Genomic DNA, 23,389 nt, shown 5'->3' on the forward strand with positions numbered 1-23,389 from the left:
CACATCCTTCATAACTGTATGGAACAATAGGACTAATTCTCAGTCATAGAAGGTAAACTGATACAATGCATGTCTGGTCAAAGAGAGTTAAGAATTGGGTGTGTCTTCTTCAACCTCTTTTTTAGTGAATTGCCAGGTGAATACAAAAGATTCCCAGGTCCCAGAGGATGGTGGAGCTTCAAGAAGAAAGTAGCCTTGGTCCCTAAATTATCACATGAAGAAAAGGGGGACTCCCACCAGAAACACCTAAATTGGACTATTATATGATTGAAAAATAAACTTTTATTATGTTAAGCTACTTAAATTTTATACTGTATGTGTTACAGCATTAATGTTACTCTAACCAACACAGGACTTGTTACCTTAAAGCATGTAGGGAACAATATACAAAGCCCAGGGTTGGCTTATGGGAGAGAATCTAACAGGAAATTCCCACTGCATAAAACTGAGATCCTAAAATGTGATTCCTTCAGCATCAAGGTGAGCTAGTAATACTGTGTCTTCTGTGACAGTACAAGGAAAGTTGAGTATCTTTATATGTGATGCTGAGGAGGGGTAGAGAGGGGGAGTCATTTTCTCCGTAGAATTTACTACCACAAGCATGCTCATCTGTAGATTTCTAGCCTGTAGTCACATTAAGTGGTCTGAAAAACATCAAGCTAAGAATTTACTTTAAAGTAGTTTTCCGTTGGTAGTGCTCCCAGAAGCAAATGCAAATTCTCTCTGGAGAAAATTTCCTTCTTTCCAAGAAATAAAAAATGAACCCACAGTCAAAAATCACAAAACTCACAAAGAAACAAAACACCATGTTCAAGAGCCAAAAGAAACAACAGATAGTACCCTGAGAACCACAGTTCTTAGAATTACCACACTCAGAATACAAAATCACTATATATAATATTGTTAGGAAACAGTACTCCATGGGTCTCTCTTGTTCCTACATGTCTTGCTATATATGCCAAAAGTTCAAGGCCCTGGCTGATCATTACCCAGATTATTTTTCAGGATTGGGCTTGTAGCAAGAAAACTTGAGAGATGAGCTAATACTTCCCTCTTAAAATGCCAGCTTGTTTATTATCCACTATAAAATGGAAAGTTTCCCAAAGTCAGTGTTCCCTTCCTGTGCAAGTATCTATCTAGGCCCATTTCTAGGAATTGGAACATAGAAAACCAAAACAAACATGTTGACAGTCTGGCTGCTGCTCTTGCTGTGAGTAATAAAGTCTTTTGCTCTTAGCCAAGCGTCTCATGTCTTCTTTCAACATCCACAAAACTGTGGATTTTAAAAAATTAAAATCTCATAGCCTTCACAGTTCTTGACAAATATGTCTTAAAAACATAAAAATATAAATAGGAAGCAAGAGATTGAAAAAATTACTAGAAGATTTTTAAAGAACAAAACAAAACTTCTAGAAGTAAAAAAATACAATAAGTGAAATTTAAAAATCAATGATTGAGTTAAAGGACAGATTAAAGCTGAAGAGAGAATTATGGAATTGGAAGGCAGACCTAAGATTAATCAGAATGCAACACAGAGAGGAAAAAGATAGTAACTCTAAAAGAGAGGTTAAGGGACATAAGCAGAGAGTGAGAAAAGCAAACATAAATCTTGTTAGAGTTACAAAAGGAGAATGAGGTAAAATTTGAAAAGAAAAAATTTGGAGATATTTCCAGACTGATGAAATACACCAATTCAACTATTTGAGAAGGCTTTGTACCCCAAAGTGTTAAATAAAAGGAAATGGAAAACCAGAAGACTGAAACTTCAGGACAGCAAAAAATGTAGAGATGATCTAAACAGTTAGAGAGAAAAGATGTCACATTCAAAAGAATACAAATTAAACTTAATGCTAGCTCCCCTTCAGTGCAATGGAAGGCAGAGGACAATGGAAAATTTCCAATGTACTCAAGAGACCTATAATTCTATACTCATCTAAACTATTATTCTGAGAAGCACACAAAATAAAGACATCTTAAGGCCAAAGAGAGGAAAGGAGAGAGAGAGAGAGAAAGGGAGAAAGAGATGCGCTACTGTTAGACCCTCAGAATAAAAAGTATTAAGGAAAAAGAAAAGTGATCTCGAGCTGAGATGCATAAAGAATTGATGAGCAAAGAACGAGATTCTATTTTATATCATCTAGATTTTAAAAATTAAGAAATCTAGGCTTGGCACAGTGGCTCACACCTGTAATCCCAACACTTTGGGGGGCCAAGGTGGGCAGATCACGAGGTCAAGAGATCGAGACCATCCTGGCCAACACGGTGAAACTCATCTCTACTAAAATTACAAAACTAGTTGGGTGTGGTGGTGTGCACCTGTAGTCCCAGCTACTCGGGAAGCTGAGGCAGAAGAATCACTTGAACCCAGGAGGTGGAGGTTGCAGTGAGCCTAGATTGTGCCACTGTACTCCAGCCTGGTGACAGAGTGAGACTCCATCTCAAAAAAAAAAAAAAAAAAAAAAATTAAGAAATCTGACAATTCCAAGAATTGACAAGGATAGGGAATAGGGGAAACTCTTATGCACTGCAGGTGAGAGCATAAATTGGTACCACCACTTTGGAAAACAACTTGGCAATAACTTGAACAAGAGAACTTGCACATATCTACTCAAAATTCACCTAATAGGTATTAACCTGGAAAAACTCTTACATATGGGCAAAAATAAGATATGTAAAGTATGTGGGGATCTGGCAAGATGGCCAAATAAGAACAGCTCCGGTCTGCAGCTCCCAACAAGAACAATGCAGAAGGCGGGTGAGTTCTGCGTTTCCAACTGAGGTACCCAGTTCATCTCATTGGGACTGGTTAGACAGTGGGTACAGCCCACGGAGGGCAAGCAGAAGCAGGGTGGGGCGTTGGTTCACCCATGAAGTGCAAGGTGTTGGGGAACTCCCTCCCCTAGCCAAGGAAAGCTGTGATGGACTGTGCCATGAGGGAAGTTGCTCTCTGGCCCAGATACTATGCTTTTCCCACAGTTTTTACAACCTGCAGACCAGGAGATTCCCTCAGGTGCCTACGCCACCAGGGCCCTGGATTTCAAGCACAAAACTGGGCAGCCATTTGGGCAGACACTGAGCTAGCTGCAGGAGTTTTTTTCATACCCTAGTGGTGCCTGGAACTCCAGAGAGACAGAATCATTCGCTCCCCTTGAAAGCAAGCTGAAGCCAGAAAGCCAAGTGGTCTTGCTCAGCCGGTCCAACCCCCACAGAGCCCAGCAAGCTAAGATTCACTGGCTTGAAATTCTCACTGCCAGCACAGCAGTCTGAAGTCAACCTGGGACCCTCAAGCTTGTAGCAGGAGGGTCATCCACCATTACTGAGGCTTGAGTAGGCACTTTCCCCCTCATAGTGTAAACAAAGCCATCGGGAAGTTTGTACTGGGTGGAAACCACCACAGCTCAGCAAAGCTGCTATAGCCAGACTGCCTCTCTAGATTCCTCCTCTCTGGTCAGGGTATCTCTGAAATAAAGGCCCCAACCCCAGTCAGAAGTGTATAGAAAAAACTCCTTTCTGCCTGGGACACAGCACCTTGGGGAAGGGGAAGCTGTGGGTGCAGCTTCAGCAGACTTAAACATTCCTGCCCGCCAGCTCTGAAAAGAGCAGCAGATATACCAGCACAATGCTCCAGCTCTGCTAAGGGACAGATTGCCTCCTCAAGTGGGTCCCTGACCCCCATTCCTCCTGACTGGGAGACACCTCCCAGCAGGGGATGACAGACACCTCATACAGGAGAGCTCCAGCTGGCATCTGGTGGGTGCCCCTCTGGGACGAAGCTTCCAGAGCAAGGAGCAGGCGGCAGCAACCTTTGCTAATCTGCAGCCTCCATTGGTGATACCCAGACAAACAAGGTCTGGAGTGGACCTCCAGCAAACTCCAGAAGACCTGCAGAAGAGGGGCCTGACTGTTAGAAGGAAAATTAACAAACAGAAAGCAATAAAATCAACATCAACAAATAGGATGCCCACACAAAAACCCCATCCAAAGGTCATCAGCATCAAAGATCAAAGGTAGATAAATCCACGAAGATGAGGAAAAACCAGCGCAAACATGCCAAAATTCCAAAAACCAGAAGGCCTCTTCTCCTCCAAAAGATCACAACTCCTCACCAGCAAGGGAACAAAACTGGATGGAGAATGAGTTTAACGAATTGACAGAAGTAGACTTCAGAAGGTGGGTAATAACAAATTCCTCCAGCTAAAGGGGCATGTTCTAACCCAATATAAGGAAGCCAAGAACCTTCATAAAAGGTTACAGGAACCGCTAACCAGAATAACCAGTTTAGAGAAGAACATAAATGACCTGATGGAGCTGAAAAACACAGCATGAGAACTTCTTGAAGCATACACAAGTATCAATAGCCAAATCAGTAAAGCAGAAGAAAGGATATCAGAGATTGAATATCAACTTAATGAAATAAAGTGTGAAGACAAGATTAGAGAAAAAAGAATGAAAAGGAATGAATAAAGCCTCCAAAGAATATGTGACTATGTGAAAAGACCAAACCTACATTTGATTAGCGTACCTGAAAATGATGGAGAGAATGGATCCAAGTTGGAAAACGCACTTCAGGATATTATCCAGGAGAATTTCCCCAACCTAGCAAGACAGGCCAACATTCAAATTCAGGAAATACAGAGACCACCACAAAGATAATCCTCGAGAGGAGCAACCCCAAGACACATAATCATCAGATTCACCAAGGTTGAAATGAAGGAAAAATTTTAAGGGCAGTCAGAGAGAAAGGTCAGGTTACCTACAAAGGGAAGCCCATCAGACTAACAGCAGATCTCTCTGTAGAAACGCTAGAAGCCAGAAGAGAGTGGGGACCAATATTAAACATTCTTAAGGAAAAGAATTTTCAACCCAGAATTTCATATCCAGCCAAACAAAGCTCATCAGTAAAGGAGAAATAAAATCCTTCACAGACAAGCAAATGCTGAGGAATTTTGTCACCACCAGGCCACCCTTACAAGAGCTCCTGAAGAAAGCACTAAATATGGAAAGGAAAAACTTGTACCAGCCACTGCAAAACCATACCAAAATATAAAGACCAACAACACTATGAAGAAACTGCATCAACTAATGAGCAAAATTAACAGCTAGCATCATGATGACAGGATCAAACTGACACATAACAATATTAACCTTAAATGTAAATGGGCTAAATGTAAATGGGCAATTAAAAGACACAGATTGGAAAATTGGATAAAGAGTCAAGACCTATAGGTGTGCTATGTTCAGGAGACCCATCTCACATGCAAAGACACACAAAGGGGTTGCAACCCTAGTCACTGTAAAACAGACGTTAAACCAACAAAGATAAAAAAAGACAAAGACGAGCATTACATAACGGTAATGGGATCAATGCAACAAGAAGAGCTGGCTATCCTAAATACATATGCACCCAATACAGGAGCGCCCAGATTCATAAAGCAAGTTCTTAGAGATCTACAAAGAGACTTAGACTTCCACACAATAATAGTGGGAGACTTTAACACCCCACTGTCAATATTAGGTCAGTGGGACAGAAAATTAACAAGGATATTCAGGACTCGAACTCAGCTCTGGACCAAGCGGACCTAATAAACATCTGCAGAACTCTGCACCCCAGATCAACAAAATATACATTCTTCTCAGTACCACACAGCATTTATTCTAAAATTGACCACATAATTGGAAGTAAAACATTCCTCAGCAAAGGTAAAAGAATTGAAATCATATCAAACGGCCTCTTAGACCACAGTGCAATCAAATTAGAACTCAAGATTAAGAAACTCACTAAAAACTGCACAACTACATGGAACCTGAACAACTTGCTTCTAAACGACTACTGGGTAAATCATGAAGTAAAGGCAGAAATGAATAAGTTCTTTGAAACCAATGAGAACAAAGACACAATGTATCAGAATCTCTAGGACACATTTAAAGCAGTGTTTACAGGGAAATTTATAGCACTAAACGCCTACAGGAGAAAGCAGGAAAGATCTAAAATCAACAGGCTAACATCACAAATAAAAGAACTAGAGAAGCAGCAGCAAACAAATTCAAAAGCTAGTAGAAGACAAGAAACAACTAAGATCAGAGCAGAACTGAAGGAGACAGAGATACAAAAAATCAATGAATCCAGGAGCTGGTTTTTTTAAAAGATTAGCAAAATAGATAGACCACTAGCCAGGCTAATAAAGAAGAAAAGAGAGAAGAATCAAACAGACACAATAAAAAATGAAACCACTGATCCCACAGAAATACAAACTACCATCAGAGAATATTATAAAAACCTCTACACAAATAAACTAGAAAATCTGTAAGAAAATCCTGGACACATACACCCTCCCAAGACTAAACCAGGAAGAAGTCAAATCCCTGAATAGACCAATAACAAGTTCTGAAATTGAGGCAATAATTAATAACCTACCAATGAAAAAAAAGCCCAGATTCAGATGGATTCACAACCTAATTCTACCACAGTTACAAAGAGGAGCTGGTACCATTCCTTCTGAAACTATTCCAAATGATAGAAAAAGAGGGACTCCTCCCTAACTCATTTTATGAGGCCAGCATCATCGTGATACCAAAACCTGGCAAAGACACAACAAAAAAAGAAAACTTCAGGCCAATATCCCTGGTGAACATCGATGTGAAAATCCTCGATAAAATACCGGCAAACCGAATCCAGCAGCACCTCAAAAAGCTTATCCATCACAATCAGGTCGGCTTCATCCCTGGAATGCAAGGCTGGTTCAACATTTGCAAATCAATAAACATAGAGCTTCTGCACAGCAAAAGAAGCTATCATCAGAGTGAACAGGCAACCTACAGAATAGGAGAAAATTTTTGCAATCTATCCATCTGACAGAGGTTTAATATCCAGAATCTACAAGGAATCTAAACAAATTTACAAGGAAAAAACAAACAACCCCATCAAAAATTGAGCAAAGGATATGAACAGACACTTTTCAAAAGAAGACATTTATGCAGCCAACATACATGAAAAAAAAAGCTCATCATCACTGGTCATTGGAGAAATACAAATCAAAACCACAATGAGATACCATCTCACACCAGTTAGAATGGCCATCATTGAAAAGTCAGGAAACAACAGATGTGGAGAGGATGTGGAGAAATAGGAACGCTTTTACACCATTGGTGGGAGTGTAAATTAGTTCAATCATTGTGGAAGACAGTGTGGTGATTCCTCAAGGATCTAGAACCAGAAATACCATTTGACTCAGCAATCCCATTACTGGGTATATACCCAAAGGATCATAAATCATTATACTATAAAGACACATGCACATATATTTTTATTGCAGCCTTATTCACAATAGCAAAGACTTGGAACCAACCCAAATGCCCATCAATGATAGACTGGATAAAGAAAATGTGGCACATACACACCATGGAATACAATGCAGCCATAAAAAAAAAAAAAGGATGAGTTTATGTCCTTTGCAGGGACATGGAGGAAGCCAGAAACCATCATTCTCAGCAAACTAACACAGGAACAGAAAACCAAACACTGCATGTTCTCACTCATAAGTCAGAGTTGAACAATGAGAACACATAGACACAGGGAGGGATGGGGGGCAAGGGGAGGGATAGCATTAGGAGAAATACCTAATGTAGATGACAGGTTGATGGGTGCAGCTAACCACCATGGGACATATATCCATATATAACAAACCTGCATGTTTTGTACATGTATCCTAGAACTTAAAGTATATAAAAAAAGAACATATAAGAAAGCTAAAAAAAAATACATGTATAGTATGTTCATATCAGCATTGTTCATAATGGCAAAAAACTATAAATAACTTAAATGTTCATCCACTATGAATAATTAATCATGATATAACCACACAATGGTATATTGTACAATAGTGAAAATTAACGAAGTACTACTGTATATATTTTTGTGGCTGAATCTTAAAAATCTTATAAACATTATGTTGAGTAAAAGAAGTGAATCACCAAAGACACCATATATAAAAATATATATGTGTTTATATATACATACCTATGTAGGTGCATATATGTGTGTGCGTGTGTGTGTGTGTGTATAACTCAACAGTATTGTTTGAGGATACATGTATGCAGTAAAGACTTTTTAAAAAGCAAAAGGATGATTAAACACAAATTTCAGGAAGATGGGTACCTTTGCAAGGAAGGAAATCAAAGAGATAGTATGTGAAGCAGTTCACATATAGACTAAACAAACTGTTTCTTAAGTTGGTTGTGGACTTACAAGTATTTGTTCTAATACTATACTCCATAACTTGCATGTGTATTATTTTGTAAGTATCAAATATTATAATGTTAAAAAATCAGCACTTAGCAAAAAAAAATGAATTGAAGGAACTTCTTTAGCCTTAGTTATCAAAATCCTACAGCAAAACAATGTGGGATAAAATATTGGTGAAACATTAAGGATGAAATATCAAAGCATAACCTTTAAAGTCAAAAAGACGACAAGATAGTCATTGAATATAAAAATGTTGGTACTCCCCAAATCAGTCAATCAATGTACTGAAATCCTAATCAAATTCCCAACAAGCTTCTGCTTAATTTTTCTTCATATTTGCAGAACTGAACAAGCTCATCCTAAATCCATATGGAAAATCTAAGTTCCAAAAACAGCCAAGATAATCTTGAAGATCAATAGTTCAGCAGAGAAACATTCCCTATTGGATACTCGGGGCCTTTTTTAGAGTTAGAATAGTTAAAGGAATATCATATCCACAGAGAGGATATCTATAGTAACATAATACATGAAAAATAGCATTATAAACTGAAGAAGTAATTGACATTCAAAAATGATACTAGATAATTAACTATCCATATGGAAAAAAACATCATATCCCTACTTCAGACTGTGAAATAAATACTAAGGAAATAAAAACAAGCATTTAGAACTTTTAGGAAAAAATATAGGAGAATATCTTTATCGTCATGAGGTCAGAAAGAATTTCTTAAAGCAGAAAAACACTAACCATAAGGAGAAAAGAAGACTGATAAATTTTACCAAATTAAAATTTGAAACAAAAATTTAGGAGTTGGAAAATATTGTTTTAGTGCATAAAATCTATAAAAAGATTGTATAGTAAACAATACATTAGTTTCCAGAAATCAACAAGGAAAGACAAATGACCCAATGAAAAGAAACAAGCAAAGGATAAGAACAGATAATTCACAGAAAACTAAATGGCCAATATCCATGTGAACAGATGCTCAACACCACAAGAATTCAGGGAAATTTGTGTTATACAAGGTCCCATTTCAAAACAATCAGATTGGCCAATATTTAAAGGTCTGTCAATATCAATAACAGGTGAGGATATATAACGGGTGAACTTTCATATGCTGCTAACAGAGATACAAACTCATGGCCTCATTTCAGAGCTGATCTAGTAATATCTAGCAAAGCTAAAGGTATTCATACTTTACAACTCAGCATGCCACTTCCAGGTGTCTATACTAGAAAAAACTCTAGCATATGTTCATGAGGAAAAATATATTATACTGCCAACTGTATTGAAAGAAAACTAAAAGTTAATCAACAAGAGAATGGATAAATTGACTATATTAATCAAAATAATGTAAACAACAGTTAAAGATTAATAAAGTGAAACTACATATGTCAGCATAAAAATAGAAACAAATAAACAAGATGTAGAAATAGATGTACAGTACAAGGCTTATATAAAATTTACAAGATATAAATCAATACTGTATATTGAATATATAGATCCACATGCATGTAGTATAAATACTGAAATATGCATAAAAATGATAAACACCAAATTCAGATTTATGACAGGGCCAGGACTGGAGTGAGACTAGCATCAAGCCTAGGGTGCAAAATTTAAGGATGTACTCAATTTTGTGCAAGTATAGGGCATAAACCTTAAGTTTTGTGCCCTCGGCACAACACTCATCTCATCTTATCTTGGACCTGTTAGGTGAGATACAGAAAGACTTCATCTACCACCTGTGGAGTTTATTTCTTTAAAAAAATAAAAATAAAAAAGTCTGTTGTGCAAGTATATCCCTAGAGAGAAGGTTTGTATTTGCTTCTGCTGGATTTTACATGTTCAAGACTAGTTGTTAGGTTACTTTCTTGGATTGGAATTGTCATATTGTGTCAATATTAGGAATCTGAACTTCAAACACAAGTGTAGCAAGGAGTTGGTATAATAATTTCCCATGGAAGATTCCTCTTTCTCTTTACAGAATAATCAAAAGAAAGGCATGCAACTAAACTTGGCAGTGAGCTCCTCTCTCCCACAGCTTTGCATCCTGAGCAGAATATGAGAACATGGAGGGGAGGGGACCAGTTTGGAATTTGTGCCAGGGTTGGCGCCCTGAGCAGTTTCTACTGACTTGGTTCCTGTCTTATTTCCAAGCCTAGTTCTCCAAACTTCTTACCAATTCTGTAAGCTTCTCAACATCCTCCAGCAATTTCTCATTCTCCTTAATTTAGTCAATTTCTTTTGCTTGGAACCAAAGAGCCATACCAATATACTTAGCCTCATGCTGTCAAACAGAGAATTTATATATTTCCACTTGTTATGACTCCATCCTTAGGAATCAACTTTCTTAGCATTATTTGATTTCCCATTCGGTTTGCCTACAAGGAGAATATGTACTAAACATTTTAACTTGAGTATTTCAGAAGATAAAACTCTTCTATTTGTCTTTATCAATTAAGGAATTGCCATTTTCTTTTTACATATTAGTTGTATAAACTTAATTCATGTGAGTTTTCCCCACAAATTTCTGTTGGATACACGAGAAAATAAAATTTCCAAGCATATAAGCTAAGGACCAGACCCTAGACAACTACCCAAGATCATGAATATCACCCAGGTAAGCCTCTCAGAAAATAGCTGCTGGTCTTTCTGGTAGCCAAAATACCATTGACAAAGTGTTGTCTGTTTTCCCTATTACATTTCTATACTACCTCAGTTGTTTTGAAGTTCTTGCTTTGGTACCTCTCTCTGAGATGCTCTTTCCCATGTATTAAAACCTCTAGCTTTTGGGGCTGGGCACAGTCACTCACACCTGTAATCCCAGTGCTTTGGAAGGCAGAGGCAGGAGGATTGCTTGAGGCTAGGGCTTCAAGACCAGCCTGGGCAACATAGTGAGAGTCTCATCTCTACAAAAAAATTAAATATTATCCAGATGTGGTGGTGTGTGGCCTGTAGTCCTAGTTATTTGGGAGCCTGAGACAGGAGGATCGCTTGAGCCCAGGAGTTCCAGGCAGCAGTAAGCTATGACTGTGCCACTGCACTCTAGCCTGGACAGAAGAGCAAGATCCTGTCTCTAAAAAACAAAAACATACAAACCTCTAGCTTTCATTTTATTTGCTAAGCTGGTAAGATGTGCACAACCCAAGCTCAGGGAAGTTAGGCCTTTCCATGATCTGGTTAATAATTCCATTCTCTTTTCCAATCTTCCTTTTATACCTCTTCATGCCTATATGGAAATGGTTTTCAATATCTTGCCATTATGTATGATTTTACCTTTAATGCATAATAAAAATAAAAGCTTTAATTTATAATTTCCATTGAAAGAATAAGAGCATCTCTCTCTCTCTCTCTTTCTCCCTGTCCCTCTATCTTTCTCTCTCTCTCACACACACATACACCACAAATATACACACAAATATCAGCATTTTATATAAGTCAAAAGAAACTTCAACAACAATAGACTTGAGAGAGGGAAGTCACGGAAGGGCAGCCTTGAGAAAGAATATAGCTAACAGGATACCCGCAGCTACACTGCTGATATCTGAAGCTAAAGTGCAGATTATATGCGTATGAGCCTTAGATCACCATTTTTTAAGTGCTGGCTTTCAGTGTAGCCTCCTTGGCCTGAATCACTGTGTAGTCATTAATGTGCAAAGGACATGCTCCTGACTTACTTGTTCTCCAGTCATGGCTACGCCTACAGCACCTGAATAAAGATTTGCCAAGCTGACCTGTGGTGCTGGCTACACAAAGAATTATAGTCTCAGGTATGAACAAATCCAGTATTTCACCAACTGTGTCATTTAGAGTCATCTTACCTCCTCTGTCTTTAAAACTTCCCATATTCGAGCATGATCTTCCACCAGCCAGTGTCCCGTGCTTTCTACCTTGGTGGAAAGTTTGAATTTAGACACCTCCTGAGTAGGTTCTCCCACAGGTTTCACCTCCATCTTGAAAGAGGCAGGCAGGAGGCATTACGGATCTGTGTGGAAGAATAAAGTGTGATCCAGATTAAAACAATGAGTAACATTAAGAGAGACATGGAAGCAAATTATAGGCATCAACTTTTATGGCCACTTTTATATTCTAAATATTCATTATTGGTATCTTAATGCAGGCTTTGGGAGGTAAGAACGCATTCTGATAACGGCAAACTGGTACAAATTTTAAAGCAAAGCGCAAGCCATCATCTGCCTGTTATACCTGCTTATCACTTGGCTTTGGCGCTCTCAGGGGGAGAGATGGAAATGGGTAGCTGTCAGGCAAACCTGAGTGATGTTTTCGTATTTCCATGCCAAGTGCTCCATGTGGAAGAAGCACTGGCTATGATGTCAACAATTTTACTCTTCAAACATCTATTATGTACTTGTGTATATGAGGCTCCATGCTAGGCATACACAAATAATTCAGTAGTTTGCCTCTTAACCTTAAGAAGCTTAGAGCCTCAGGGCAGAAAGGTTGTAAACAAGTATTAACAATATGATGTATTACAACATAGTGTCTGAAATGCCACAATAATTGTGTTTCTAAACTGCAATGAAAGCAGAGGAAGATTCCTTTGATATTCACTGGCTGTGCACTTTCTTGGGCCTTGGTTTCACTAACAGTTACTGTAAGATATTATTTAAAAATTGATGCCAATCTTACAAGGTCTACCTCTTTGACATCTTTCCATTGGCCACTGGCTTGTTCAGAATCTCATCATATCTTGCCTGGCTCAGTCCCATACTATCATAAGAGTCTCCTTGCCTCCATTCAAGTCTCTTTGAGTCTATTCTTGGTGTAATTCTAAAAAGCAAAACTGTTACTGATGTTCCATCTACCTAAAAACTTTTCCTAAAGAATGAAACCCAAATTCCTTCATGCAGCATCCAAGGATCTTTACGTCTGGCTTCCTCCACCTCCCTTCTCCCACCTCATGCATGCACTGCTACCTCCTCAGCTACTGTTTCAGCCATTTGAAAGTATCTATGGACCCCAGATACATCTAGTGCCTATAGCCTTTGTTTGTGACACCTTCTCTCCAATCCCCACCCCAAGAGAATACAGGCCTCCCTCCTTTGTTACTCTATGTACTCCAGACAAACTTCTATCATGTCACCTGTAACACCTTATTATATTTATTTGCTTTCAATTCTATTTCCCCCTTCTAGTCTTATAAGCATCTTGAGACTAGAGATAGTATCATACACAGAGTAAGTACTAAATAAATGTTTTATGAATCATTAATTCAACATTTAGTAAATCATGACAATCCATTGAAAAGGAGGCAGCAGATCTTATATATTCAAGTAAAAGATGTAAAAGTTAGGTTACCTCTTCCTTTTAACTTTTTTATTGACTTAGTGGGCTATAAGTTTTTCATAAAAAAGAGGTAAGTCTAACATTCATCGCACACTCCCAAGCAGCATATAATGCAAGATAGAATTGCTCATTAGTTAACAACAGGCTGGTTTTCATGGAAATGTCTTCAAGGAATTATGTCTGCAAAACCCAGGTGTTAGGCTCACATAACCCACTACCCAAATAAAAGTAAGTGGAAATTGAAACCTATATGAGTGACAGGAGTGACAGGTCAGTGGATTTAAGAAAATCATCATCTGCAGAGAAGTTACTTCTCTGCTCTGGGGCTTCCCATGCTCCATCTAAGCTATGGAGAGTAAGCCCATCTGCTTGCAGAGAGCAATGATGAAGAAACTGATAACCAAAACCATCGTGAAGTACTTAGAAACACAGAGCACTTAATACCCTCCCACTAGGAACCAGGAAACAAAACCTACATAATTAATGAACAAAGTTCCTCTGAGTGGACACACTAATAAATGATGCTGACACACACATACAAGGAAATAAACAAAGCAGAATCATGTAGAGATTTCAGTCCAAAAAAAGGAAATTAAAATAAACAGGCAAAATGGAAACAGGCCAGATTAGTAGGAAAGGAAATTCCATTGTTGTTATTGGAGAAATACTGTAAACAACAACAAATAAATCAAAACAAAGTAGGAAAACTACATAAAATGGTTTTGGCTGTCTCCTTCGTATATTATGGAAACAAAACTGGATAAAATAGACAAAGTATGAAATCCCATGGGAACAATGGAACATCTGTAAGTGTAACGTGTTCCAGAGACCCCACAGCTTACTCTACTGTCTGCCCACAGCTGCTTTCTCATCTCCGCAGTGTGGGTGAAAGTTGGCAAATTTTCAGTGTTGAAGACTGAACTCTACTGTGCACTGACTTCCCACAGATTGCTCCTCACCCTGTTTGGGAAGAAGATGTTATTGTGAGTTTTAAACCATTCCAAAGCACTCAGGAACTAAGGAGGGACTCAAGAGAGGCAGCCAGTTCTTACAAGGCTCTTCAAGCATTCTGAGATCCTCCACCCTATCTGAGACTGGAAGTCTTTTTCATTTATCCTCAGTGTATCTCTGCACTTATTTAAATGACCATATGTAGAATATATCTTGAGCTTCCACTGCATACCAGCCACTGCGCTAGGCGTTTTCCACATTATCTGTAATCCACACAATAAACCTGAGAGGTAGATATCACCATTTTACAACAATGAAAAAATGAGATTCAGAGAGGTTAAATAACTTTACTACACTGCTAGAAAGTTGCAGAGTTCCCAAGTTCATGCTGTCTCTCCTAGATCAGTTCAGAAAGCCTTCAGCTCCATCCTACTCTCCCATCACTGGCAGAATGCAACCTCCTTCTCATGCCCCTTCCTCCATAGACTAGAGCCAGAGTGTCTGTGTCTCAGCTCACTGGCACCATGGTGCCCCCTTGAGATATGGTCACATCTGATAAGTACATAGGCAAGGACAGCATAGAGGTAAGAAAACATCACAGGGAATGGATCATTCCTTTTTCTTTTTACTGACATCTCAACTTCTGACCAGGGTGAGCTCTATGAGTGTGTGACCTACGAAGTCACACAGAGCCCCATGCTCAGAAGAGCTTCGTGCTTTGTTTAATGCTTTGCTGTTGCTACCTTAAAATTCTTAATTTTTGAACAAGGGGCCTTCTATTTTCATTTTGCACTGAGCCCCACAAATAATATAGCCAGTCCTGCTGCCAACCTGTCTTTTCCTCTTCAAATCTAACATTTTATTCCATACTTTCTTTATTCTTTTCTTTTTTTTCTTTGAGACAGGGTCTTGTGCTATCACCCAGGCTGGAGTGCAGTGGTGCAATCTCGGCTCACTGCAACCTCTGACTCCCGGGTTCATGCGATTCTCCTGCCTCAGCTTCCCAAGTAACTGGGATTACAGACGCCTGCCACCACGCCCAGCTGACTTTTGTATTTTTAATAGAGATGAGATTTTACCATGCTGGCTAGGCTGGTCTCGAACTCTCGGCCTCAAATTATCCACCTGCCTCAGCCTCTCACAGTGCTGGGATTACAGGCATGAGCCACCTCACCCAGCCTCCATACTGTCTTTAAACAATTCATGCATTATAGGTTTCCTACCTATTCCCTTCTAGCTCATTTTAGGAGCTAGAAGTCTATGTTACAGAGTCATCATTTATTTGTTAAAATTAAAATAGGAGGCATATGTAGACTTTCCACTACCTCTGATATATGGTGCATATTACAGTTGAACTACTGACTTCTTTCTTTCTTTTTTTTTTTCTTGAGACGGAGTCTTCCTCTGTCACCCAGGCTGGAATGCAGTGGTATGATCTCAGCCCACTGCAACCTCTGCCTCCAGGGTTCAAGTGATTCTCATGCCTCAGCCTCCCAAGTAGCTGGGATTACAGGCATCTGCCACCACCTCCAGCTAATTTTTGTATTTTTTAGTAGAGATAGGATTTTGCCACGTTGGCCAGGCTGGTCTGGAACTCCTGACCTGAGGTGATCTGCCCGCCTCGGCCTCCCAAAGTGCTGGAATTACAGGCGTGAGCCACCGCACCTGGCCTGCCTTCTTTCTTAAAACACATAGTCAAGGGTTACAAGACAACCTCCAGGCAATACCATTAATATGGGCCCTTCAACAGAATCATCAGATAATATGAAATCACTGGAAACCTAAAAGGCAGAACTTTCTATTCTAGTTAAGAATTGGTCTAAAATATCATAAGCCTTATGGACTCTTTTGGAAATCAATTTTGAATAATTTTTAATTTAAAACACCTGATGCCCAAAACAGAATTTTGTTTAAACCACTAGACAGTAAAATCAGCCTTAAGTTGGGAGTGGGGTGAAAAAAGGAACCTGTATGTATAGAAAGGTAAATCTGATCAGAGAACATAAAAGCAAAATTTTTCTCAAAAATTAAAAAAGAAAATTGCTTGGGAATTTTTTTGTAATTGTAAAAGGATTGTGATTGTACACTGCCTCTACCTTATGAAGCACAGAAATAAAATTAAAACAGGGAAGACAAGTGTGGTGGGATGGAAGAAACATGTGCTTGCTTGACAGAGAAACAATCTGCAGATGAGAAAGCCATGGAAAGATTTTTTTTTTTTTTTTTTTTTTTTTTTGTAGAGACAGAATCTCACTATTGCCCAGGCTGTTCTCACCCGGGCTCAAGTGATCCTCCTGCCTCAATCTCCCCAAAGTGCTAAGATTACAGGCATGAGTCACTGTGCCTAGTCTTCTTTCTAAAATATTTACTAACACTATGCTTATACTATCTATAATATGTAATCATAACTTATTTCTTCTATTCCTTCCAAAATAATCATCGACTGGAGGTCATAACATTTTCCACGGTCATAACAAAGGGCGCAGCTGATGGCTTCATATCCTAAGTGATCATTATGCACCAAAACTAAATGAGTGGCTTCTCAGAGGCTAATCTTGAAAACTAAGTATTAAAATGACAATCTAAGAACACAATAATTTGCCATTACTAGTGTCTGTTCTTGCTATCAGATAAAAATTATCCATCACTTCCATGGATGCCCTTTTTTTGAAACATGGCTTTAAAAGAAAGTGCTAGGACACAACTCCACTCAAGTCTGTATTTATTTTATTAACCTCCATCCTGAACTTTGTTTGATAAATCAATTTGTAATTTATTGAATTTTACTTTCCTTCTTATAATAAATAGCATATGAGACATCCCTCATAAATCATTATCTTTTTTCTCCTCTCCCTCCTCTTTAAATATGTTTGGAAGGAAAATAAAGTGTTTAAAATTCAGAAACTTACTGAAATGATTTGGTGCTTCTTATCTTTATCTATTAGGGTCATGCTTTTCTTCTTCCTTTGCAGACTCCATTATATGTGATAATAATAACATTTCTGCTTACTTCCCTTTTGCTTCACCTGAAGAAATCTTTCAGTTTTTCAAACTCAACTCAGATTTCTTCTAATCTTGAAAATGTCTGGCATTTACCCTGTTCCAGTCCCTTGCCATGATTATTTGTCTTTCTAGCATTTCTTTCCTCCTACATTCTCTCTTCCTCATTCCTCTTCCTAATGAGCTGAGGTTCTGTCCAGATAAGATAGGTTTGTTTATCTTTATCTCCTACTGTCTTCAACTCTTCCACCTAGAAGGCTATCAAGAGCAGTCTTTGCATTTTAGTTTTACTCAAAGGTTCAGAACTGCATAATGTAAAGTGCACTGAAATTCTAGTCACAAGACCTGAGTTAAAATCATGAAGCTACAGTTAATTCTCTGTGTAACCATTAAGCAAGCCATTTCACCTTTCTTAGCCTCAGTGTCCTCATCTTCAATATGAATAGGCTACAAGACTGCTGAGCCCTCTTACAGTTATAAAAATAAAGCATTCACCTCCCTCGAATGTAGAAAGCGAAACTAATGTGCATTGAATTGTTTTTCCAGAAGAACTGAAGGCTCCAAACCACTAAACAAAACAGTGAAAGGTGATTTCGGTGTTTCACTCACATATTGTACTTAGTACCATATTATGCATTCATTACTCAAAAGTCAAACAAACAGCATGATATTAAAATAGCCCCTTTACATTCATGTGTACAATATCAGGGCTTTGACTATTCAGAGATAACCCAAAACTCTCTGACATGTAGTCAATTGTAAGTGTGCCAAGGCTTTTTAAAGCTGGTATTTGGACACGCTCACTCATCCTTAGCATCTAACTCCTGGTTTGATGGTAGACTTCTCTAACCATGATTGCTATTGTGATATCTACAAATTGTGGGATCCAAGAAGGTCTCAAGATACAACCTCCTAATTGTGGAGGGGGCATTATAGTGATCTCACTAGTCTATTTCTTCTGAGAACACAGAGAGAACCAGCTATCCAGAATCGAAGATTACCATATGAAAATGGAAACTGGGGCACAGACAGACATCAGAAGGGAAGGACTCCAGAAAGCCACAGCAGAGAGACAGATTCCTACTGCCCTGAGAAAGGAAGCCCATCAGATTATTTCGTAGTAATACTAAACGTTGCTTGTGTTTGAACTAGAGGTATAAGTCAATGTACTAGGAGGTAAGAGAGCAACAGATTCCTATTATCTCTTCCTCTTTGGAATCTTAGCAGCATTTCAGGTCTATCTATATAAGGCAACTCAGTTATATCCTGAGTATTGCTTTCTTTGCTTTCCATAACTTACTCTGGTCTCCCCTGCTGGTCTGCCAGCTCTTTAAGAGCAAGATTAGACACACGTTTGTTACACTGCTTCAAAGTTTTACAAAACTCCATCACTCTTTTAAAAAATAGATTTTTACTTTTTTATTAAAGAAAATTTACTGGAAGAAGGAATTCAGCATTCAACATGATAAGTATTTTGGAATAAATGTCAATCATTGGGCAACCATTTTCAAAGGAATTTTAATTATATAGTGTCTCCCTGAATGCTGAGCAAGGTTGCACAATACTGTCTGCACAATACTGAAGTGACTCTGGGAGCAACTGTCTCCTGTTAAATGTAGAAAATTAAAGAAGTGCAAGGCATTCCTGCTTTATTCCAGTTGATATTTTAAAAGACTCGTCCAACTGGTCTTCACACCGCATACTTTCTCCTCCTTACTGATAGTATTTGGCAAAAGTTTTTAATAATAAAAAAAAAGAAAAATCCAGAGTGGGTTTGTACTACCCTGTGACCCTCCCTGGAGAAACGCTGCTCAGCAATCCCTGCTTTGCTCAACAATCCCTGCTCGGCACAGAGAGCCAACACAAGGAAAACAGTTGGGCTCCCCTCCTGGTCTCCATTCAGTGCAGCCGTCTGGTCACAAATCTGCAAAGACAGACGTGGGGGAGGGAGAGGATACCTAAACAGAACAGAACTGAGATCACAAAAAATACCCTTTAGCATTCTAAGAGAGATAGAGGGAATTCCAGGGGACTGCCTTTTTTATGGCCTATATTTTTATTATGATAAAAAGTTCAGTAATTATGTTGCTGGAAAGCATGAAACGAGACAAAACTGTAAATCACATGACTGTCCCAGGCTCAAATGTTTCACAATTCTGTAAACACCAGCTTTAACTGGGTGAATAAAGGCAAAATGCAAAAACCATTAGGAGAGCATCATCCAGTTCAATAGCCACAGGCTAATTTTTATCAAGTTGAAGGAAATTAAGCTGATTTAGGTCATAGCAATCCTTTAGGTCTCAACAATAACAGCAGCAACATTGACAACACGACCCCCTCCCCCACAGTTCATTCAATATTCACTACACCAGGTACTGGGCTAGCATGTCACAAGACTCAGTTTATCCTCAGAAGCTCAAATCAAGAGAGATTATGGAATAAGCCCTAGGGTTTCTCTCCGGTTATCCTGACCCAGAGCTGTGCCCTCACCACTCCACTCCACTGCTATCCTTTAACAGTCAGTGTTCCACGTACAAAATAACATCATGCAGATGTTCAAAAATCTGAGCTCCTAGGAATCTGAACTCTCGAAAGGATTCGGAAGTGGACTTCTCATGGGAGGAATGCGAAGATCTAGAAATGTTATATTCAGGGGAAAAAAAATCTGTTGAGTTTACCAGTTAATACACAAAATCATTTTAACTAGCTTCCAAATAGACTAGCCCTTCCACATTTCAGGTTAAAGAGCAATCTGTTCTCAATCTTTTACTTCACCATAAACAGAAGTTGAATCTATTTAATTACAGTCACTTTACTAAGCCAGAGGAAAATGGAAGGTCCCAATGGGGAAAAACTCTTTCAAGAAAACACTTCTGGGAGAGCATGTAGAGTGAGCTGGCTCTGAGCCAATCCTTATCCCCTCTCACAGTCTCTAAGTAGCAAGGACACCATGATTTTCACATATACCGTATACTGCCAAATGTCATCCTCCTTCATTTGATCAGATAACACCTTATCCCATTACAGAAGACTCTTTGATTAGTGTCACATAATAATGATCTAGTTAGTGCTGAAGACCAAAACACCAGGTTGCTAGATTAGGTGCAAGAAGCTTTATATACAGAGCAGCAATTTTATTCCCATCTAACTATGCTGTTTCTTCTCTGAATGGGAATAAATCCTCTGGAATGGGAACAAATCCTTGTAAGTGGTGCTAAGGACAAAGGAATTGGTCCAATACTCATCCAGCGGGGAGACGGCAGAAGCTACGTGCCTTGGTTAGAGGGAGTTATACTACTGGCTCAACATGGTGAACCTTTCACATGTGGGATCAAAGACTCAATAACCCAGATGAACACATGAACACAGGGACAATGAAACCAAGGGAAAACCACTAGAGATGCTGCTTCCTGACACTGCCTTTGGCATAGATCTTGTGACTTTTCCCTGATGACCTGGTGCCCAAAAGCAAATACAAAGTCAAAGCCATATCTTACAGAATCCTAAAAAACCCTCCCAAAGACTTGAGCTTGACATAATATAGTGACATTTTTATCAGTAAATTCAGTAAAAACTGTTGTGTTGGTCACGATCCATGTATACTAGAGAAGATACAATCCCTATTTTTAATGAGAGACCCATTTGTCCTTTAGCAAACCCTGTAAGGATACTCCAACATTAAAAAAAAAATTGTTTCCATATTTTTTTCCTCTTACTCAGAGCTCTGTGAGGGTGTACTGTACCATAGAGAATGCATCCTGCATTTATAAATATGTATCAGAGGAGAAGCAGCTGTTGAATTTACCCTCGATAGTCCATTAAAGATGAAACCCTCGCATTATTTTAGAGTGAACCAAAAGGTTTTAAGCCTAAATGAAGCCTTTGAAAGCCAAATTCTACTCTCAAATTTCAAACAAGTTTTCAAAACATGTTTGGAAACTGCTTCGCATAGCAACAGAGTCAGAGTATTTTCAACTCAGCCTATTGGAAGGACATTACTGGGATACATTCAATAGTTACTCAATTAGAACCTATTTTTTTCTTTAAAATTGCAAATATTCCTAGCAAAACCAAGCCTGGCTTTCTCATCAGGCCTTCACAATAGCACCAGCCGTTCATCACAGTCTTTCCAAGGGCTGCATTAAATGACTTGTGTACATCTGCAGGGCTTCTGTGTTTGATCCTAGATTATATTTTCACTGAGGTTAAGGGTTAGAGTTTTGACAGATGTGGCTGTGTTCTAATTGGCCCATTTTATCTGGCCCTTTTCCACACACATACAGTATTCGATAGCCAAGTTTGTGAAGTGCCTCAATTTCGATACTAACAAATGAGGGGTGGATGGAATGTAGGGCTTGAGCACTCAGTTGGGTGTCGGCTTTAGTTTCAGAATCCATATGAAATCCATGCTAACATCTGTCTTGGGGGGAAAGAGGATCATTTCATTCTGTGTTGCCATTTCATTCCAACTGGGTTACAGTTTCTTTTCTCTTCCTTTTATTCTTCCCTCCTTAAACTTTTACAGGACTTTCCATTTTTTTCATTGCCACAGATTGACCTTGCTATTTCCAATAAACCAAAGTGTAAACTGAACTAAGATTGTGTCTTGCGTTCTGACACCTTAGTGCAATAGCAATCACGCAAATATAAGATTTAGCATTCCTGACTTCCTAGCTGGAGGGTTAATGGGCCATATAACAAGATGGCAAATTTGCAGGGGCATGCCGTGTAGTTTGGTTAAATCTCACCAAGCACCATGCTGTCACAGGAGGGAAGAAGTCCCTAACATTTTACATTTTACGTAGCTATCGCCTAATTATTGTGCCAAGTGTGTACGGGGCAGGGCAAAATAAAGATAAGTAAATCTGTGTTCTCCACTAATCGGCCCTTGAGCTGAGAGTTCTTCATCTCAATTCCTGGGAAGTCTACAATCATATGAGAAGAAAGAGATACATTTCAAAATGACAGATTATACTTCAAAATGATAGGATAGGTGTTAGAAGAGAGAAATACACAAGTGTATTACACCAAGTGCTCTTTGAGGTAAGTATTAATTCCCCATCCAGATGAAACTGAAGCTCAGAGAAATTAAGTGAATTGCCCAAGGTCACAGAGCAGGGTCCAAATTTGAAAACAGATCTGTCTGACTCAGAACAAAGCTTTCATTTTCATTTTGTCATGGCCTTTCAAAATTTTCACAGAATTGTGGCCATGTTACTATTTGGCTTTCTAACTTTAATGCTTAAGGAGAAACACGAACTCTCTGCAATAAGGTATCAGGGAAAGGCCAAGAGGGTTATCTGAAATTTGTGCTTCCTTATCTGTGCTACCTTTTCTACCAAAGCTGAGAGTCAGTTTCTTCTATCTCCCTTCATATTCTGTTTTGTCAGCTCCTCCACATTCTCTAGTGCCTATCACACTTCCTCTGCCCTGCCCTTCAAGAGCTAAATAAATGAACACTATTAAAAAGAAGCGGCAGAAAACAGAAGCAAAAATTGGACAGTTATTTCACTTCTTATTCACATATGTAAATTTTTGCCACAGAAATATGGTAACCCGTAAGTCATTATTTTTAAGCCTTCTTTAAAACAACATATGGAATCTATTATAATATTCAATGACTTCACTTTTGCTTCTGCTCTAGAGATTGATGGGTTTATGATTTATAGCTCAAATGAATTCAGTTCTCAAGTTCATTGCTCCAATTTTGGTTGACATTGTTTCTGGATACCACAAAGATATTAATTGTTAACTTCATTGTGTACTGAAAAATGACTTATACACTAGCAAAACTTAAGTGGACTCAGAGTTACAACTTCTATGCACCCACTCCGTTTCTCCACTTCAGACAGGACAAAAAGATAGTGTGTTTTACTCTCTTGTGT

The 23,389-nt window shown here is 38.7% G+C and overlaps 1 protein-coding gene across 3 annotated transcripts in view; it reads right to left on the reverse strand.

Annotated features, from left to right (window-relative positions):
- The window catches only part of RGL1 (ral guanine nucleotide dissociation stimulator like 1), a 289,935-nt gene that overhangs the window by 176,666 nt on the left and 89,880 nt on the right, over window positions 1-23,389 (reverse strand). For all 3 annotated transcript variants that reach the window (XM_025368454.1, XM_025368437.1, XM_025368463.1), the window contains one exon: window positions 12,068-12,231. In XM_025368454.1, the coding sequence (XP_025224239.1) occupies window positions 12,068-12,199 (132 nt within the window). In that variant the 5' untranslated portion in view covers window positions 12,200-12,231. The remainder of the gene's footprint in view (window positions 1-12,067; window positions 12,232-23,389) is intronic.

Source organism: Theropithecus gelada, chromosome 1, assembly GCF_003255815.1.
Source record: "Theropithecus gelada isolate Dixy chromosome 1, Tgel_1.0, whole genome shotgun sequence".
Lineage (NCBI taxonomy): Eukaryota > Metazoa > Chordata > Mammalia > Primates > Cercopithecidae > Theropithecus > Theropithecus gelada.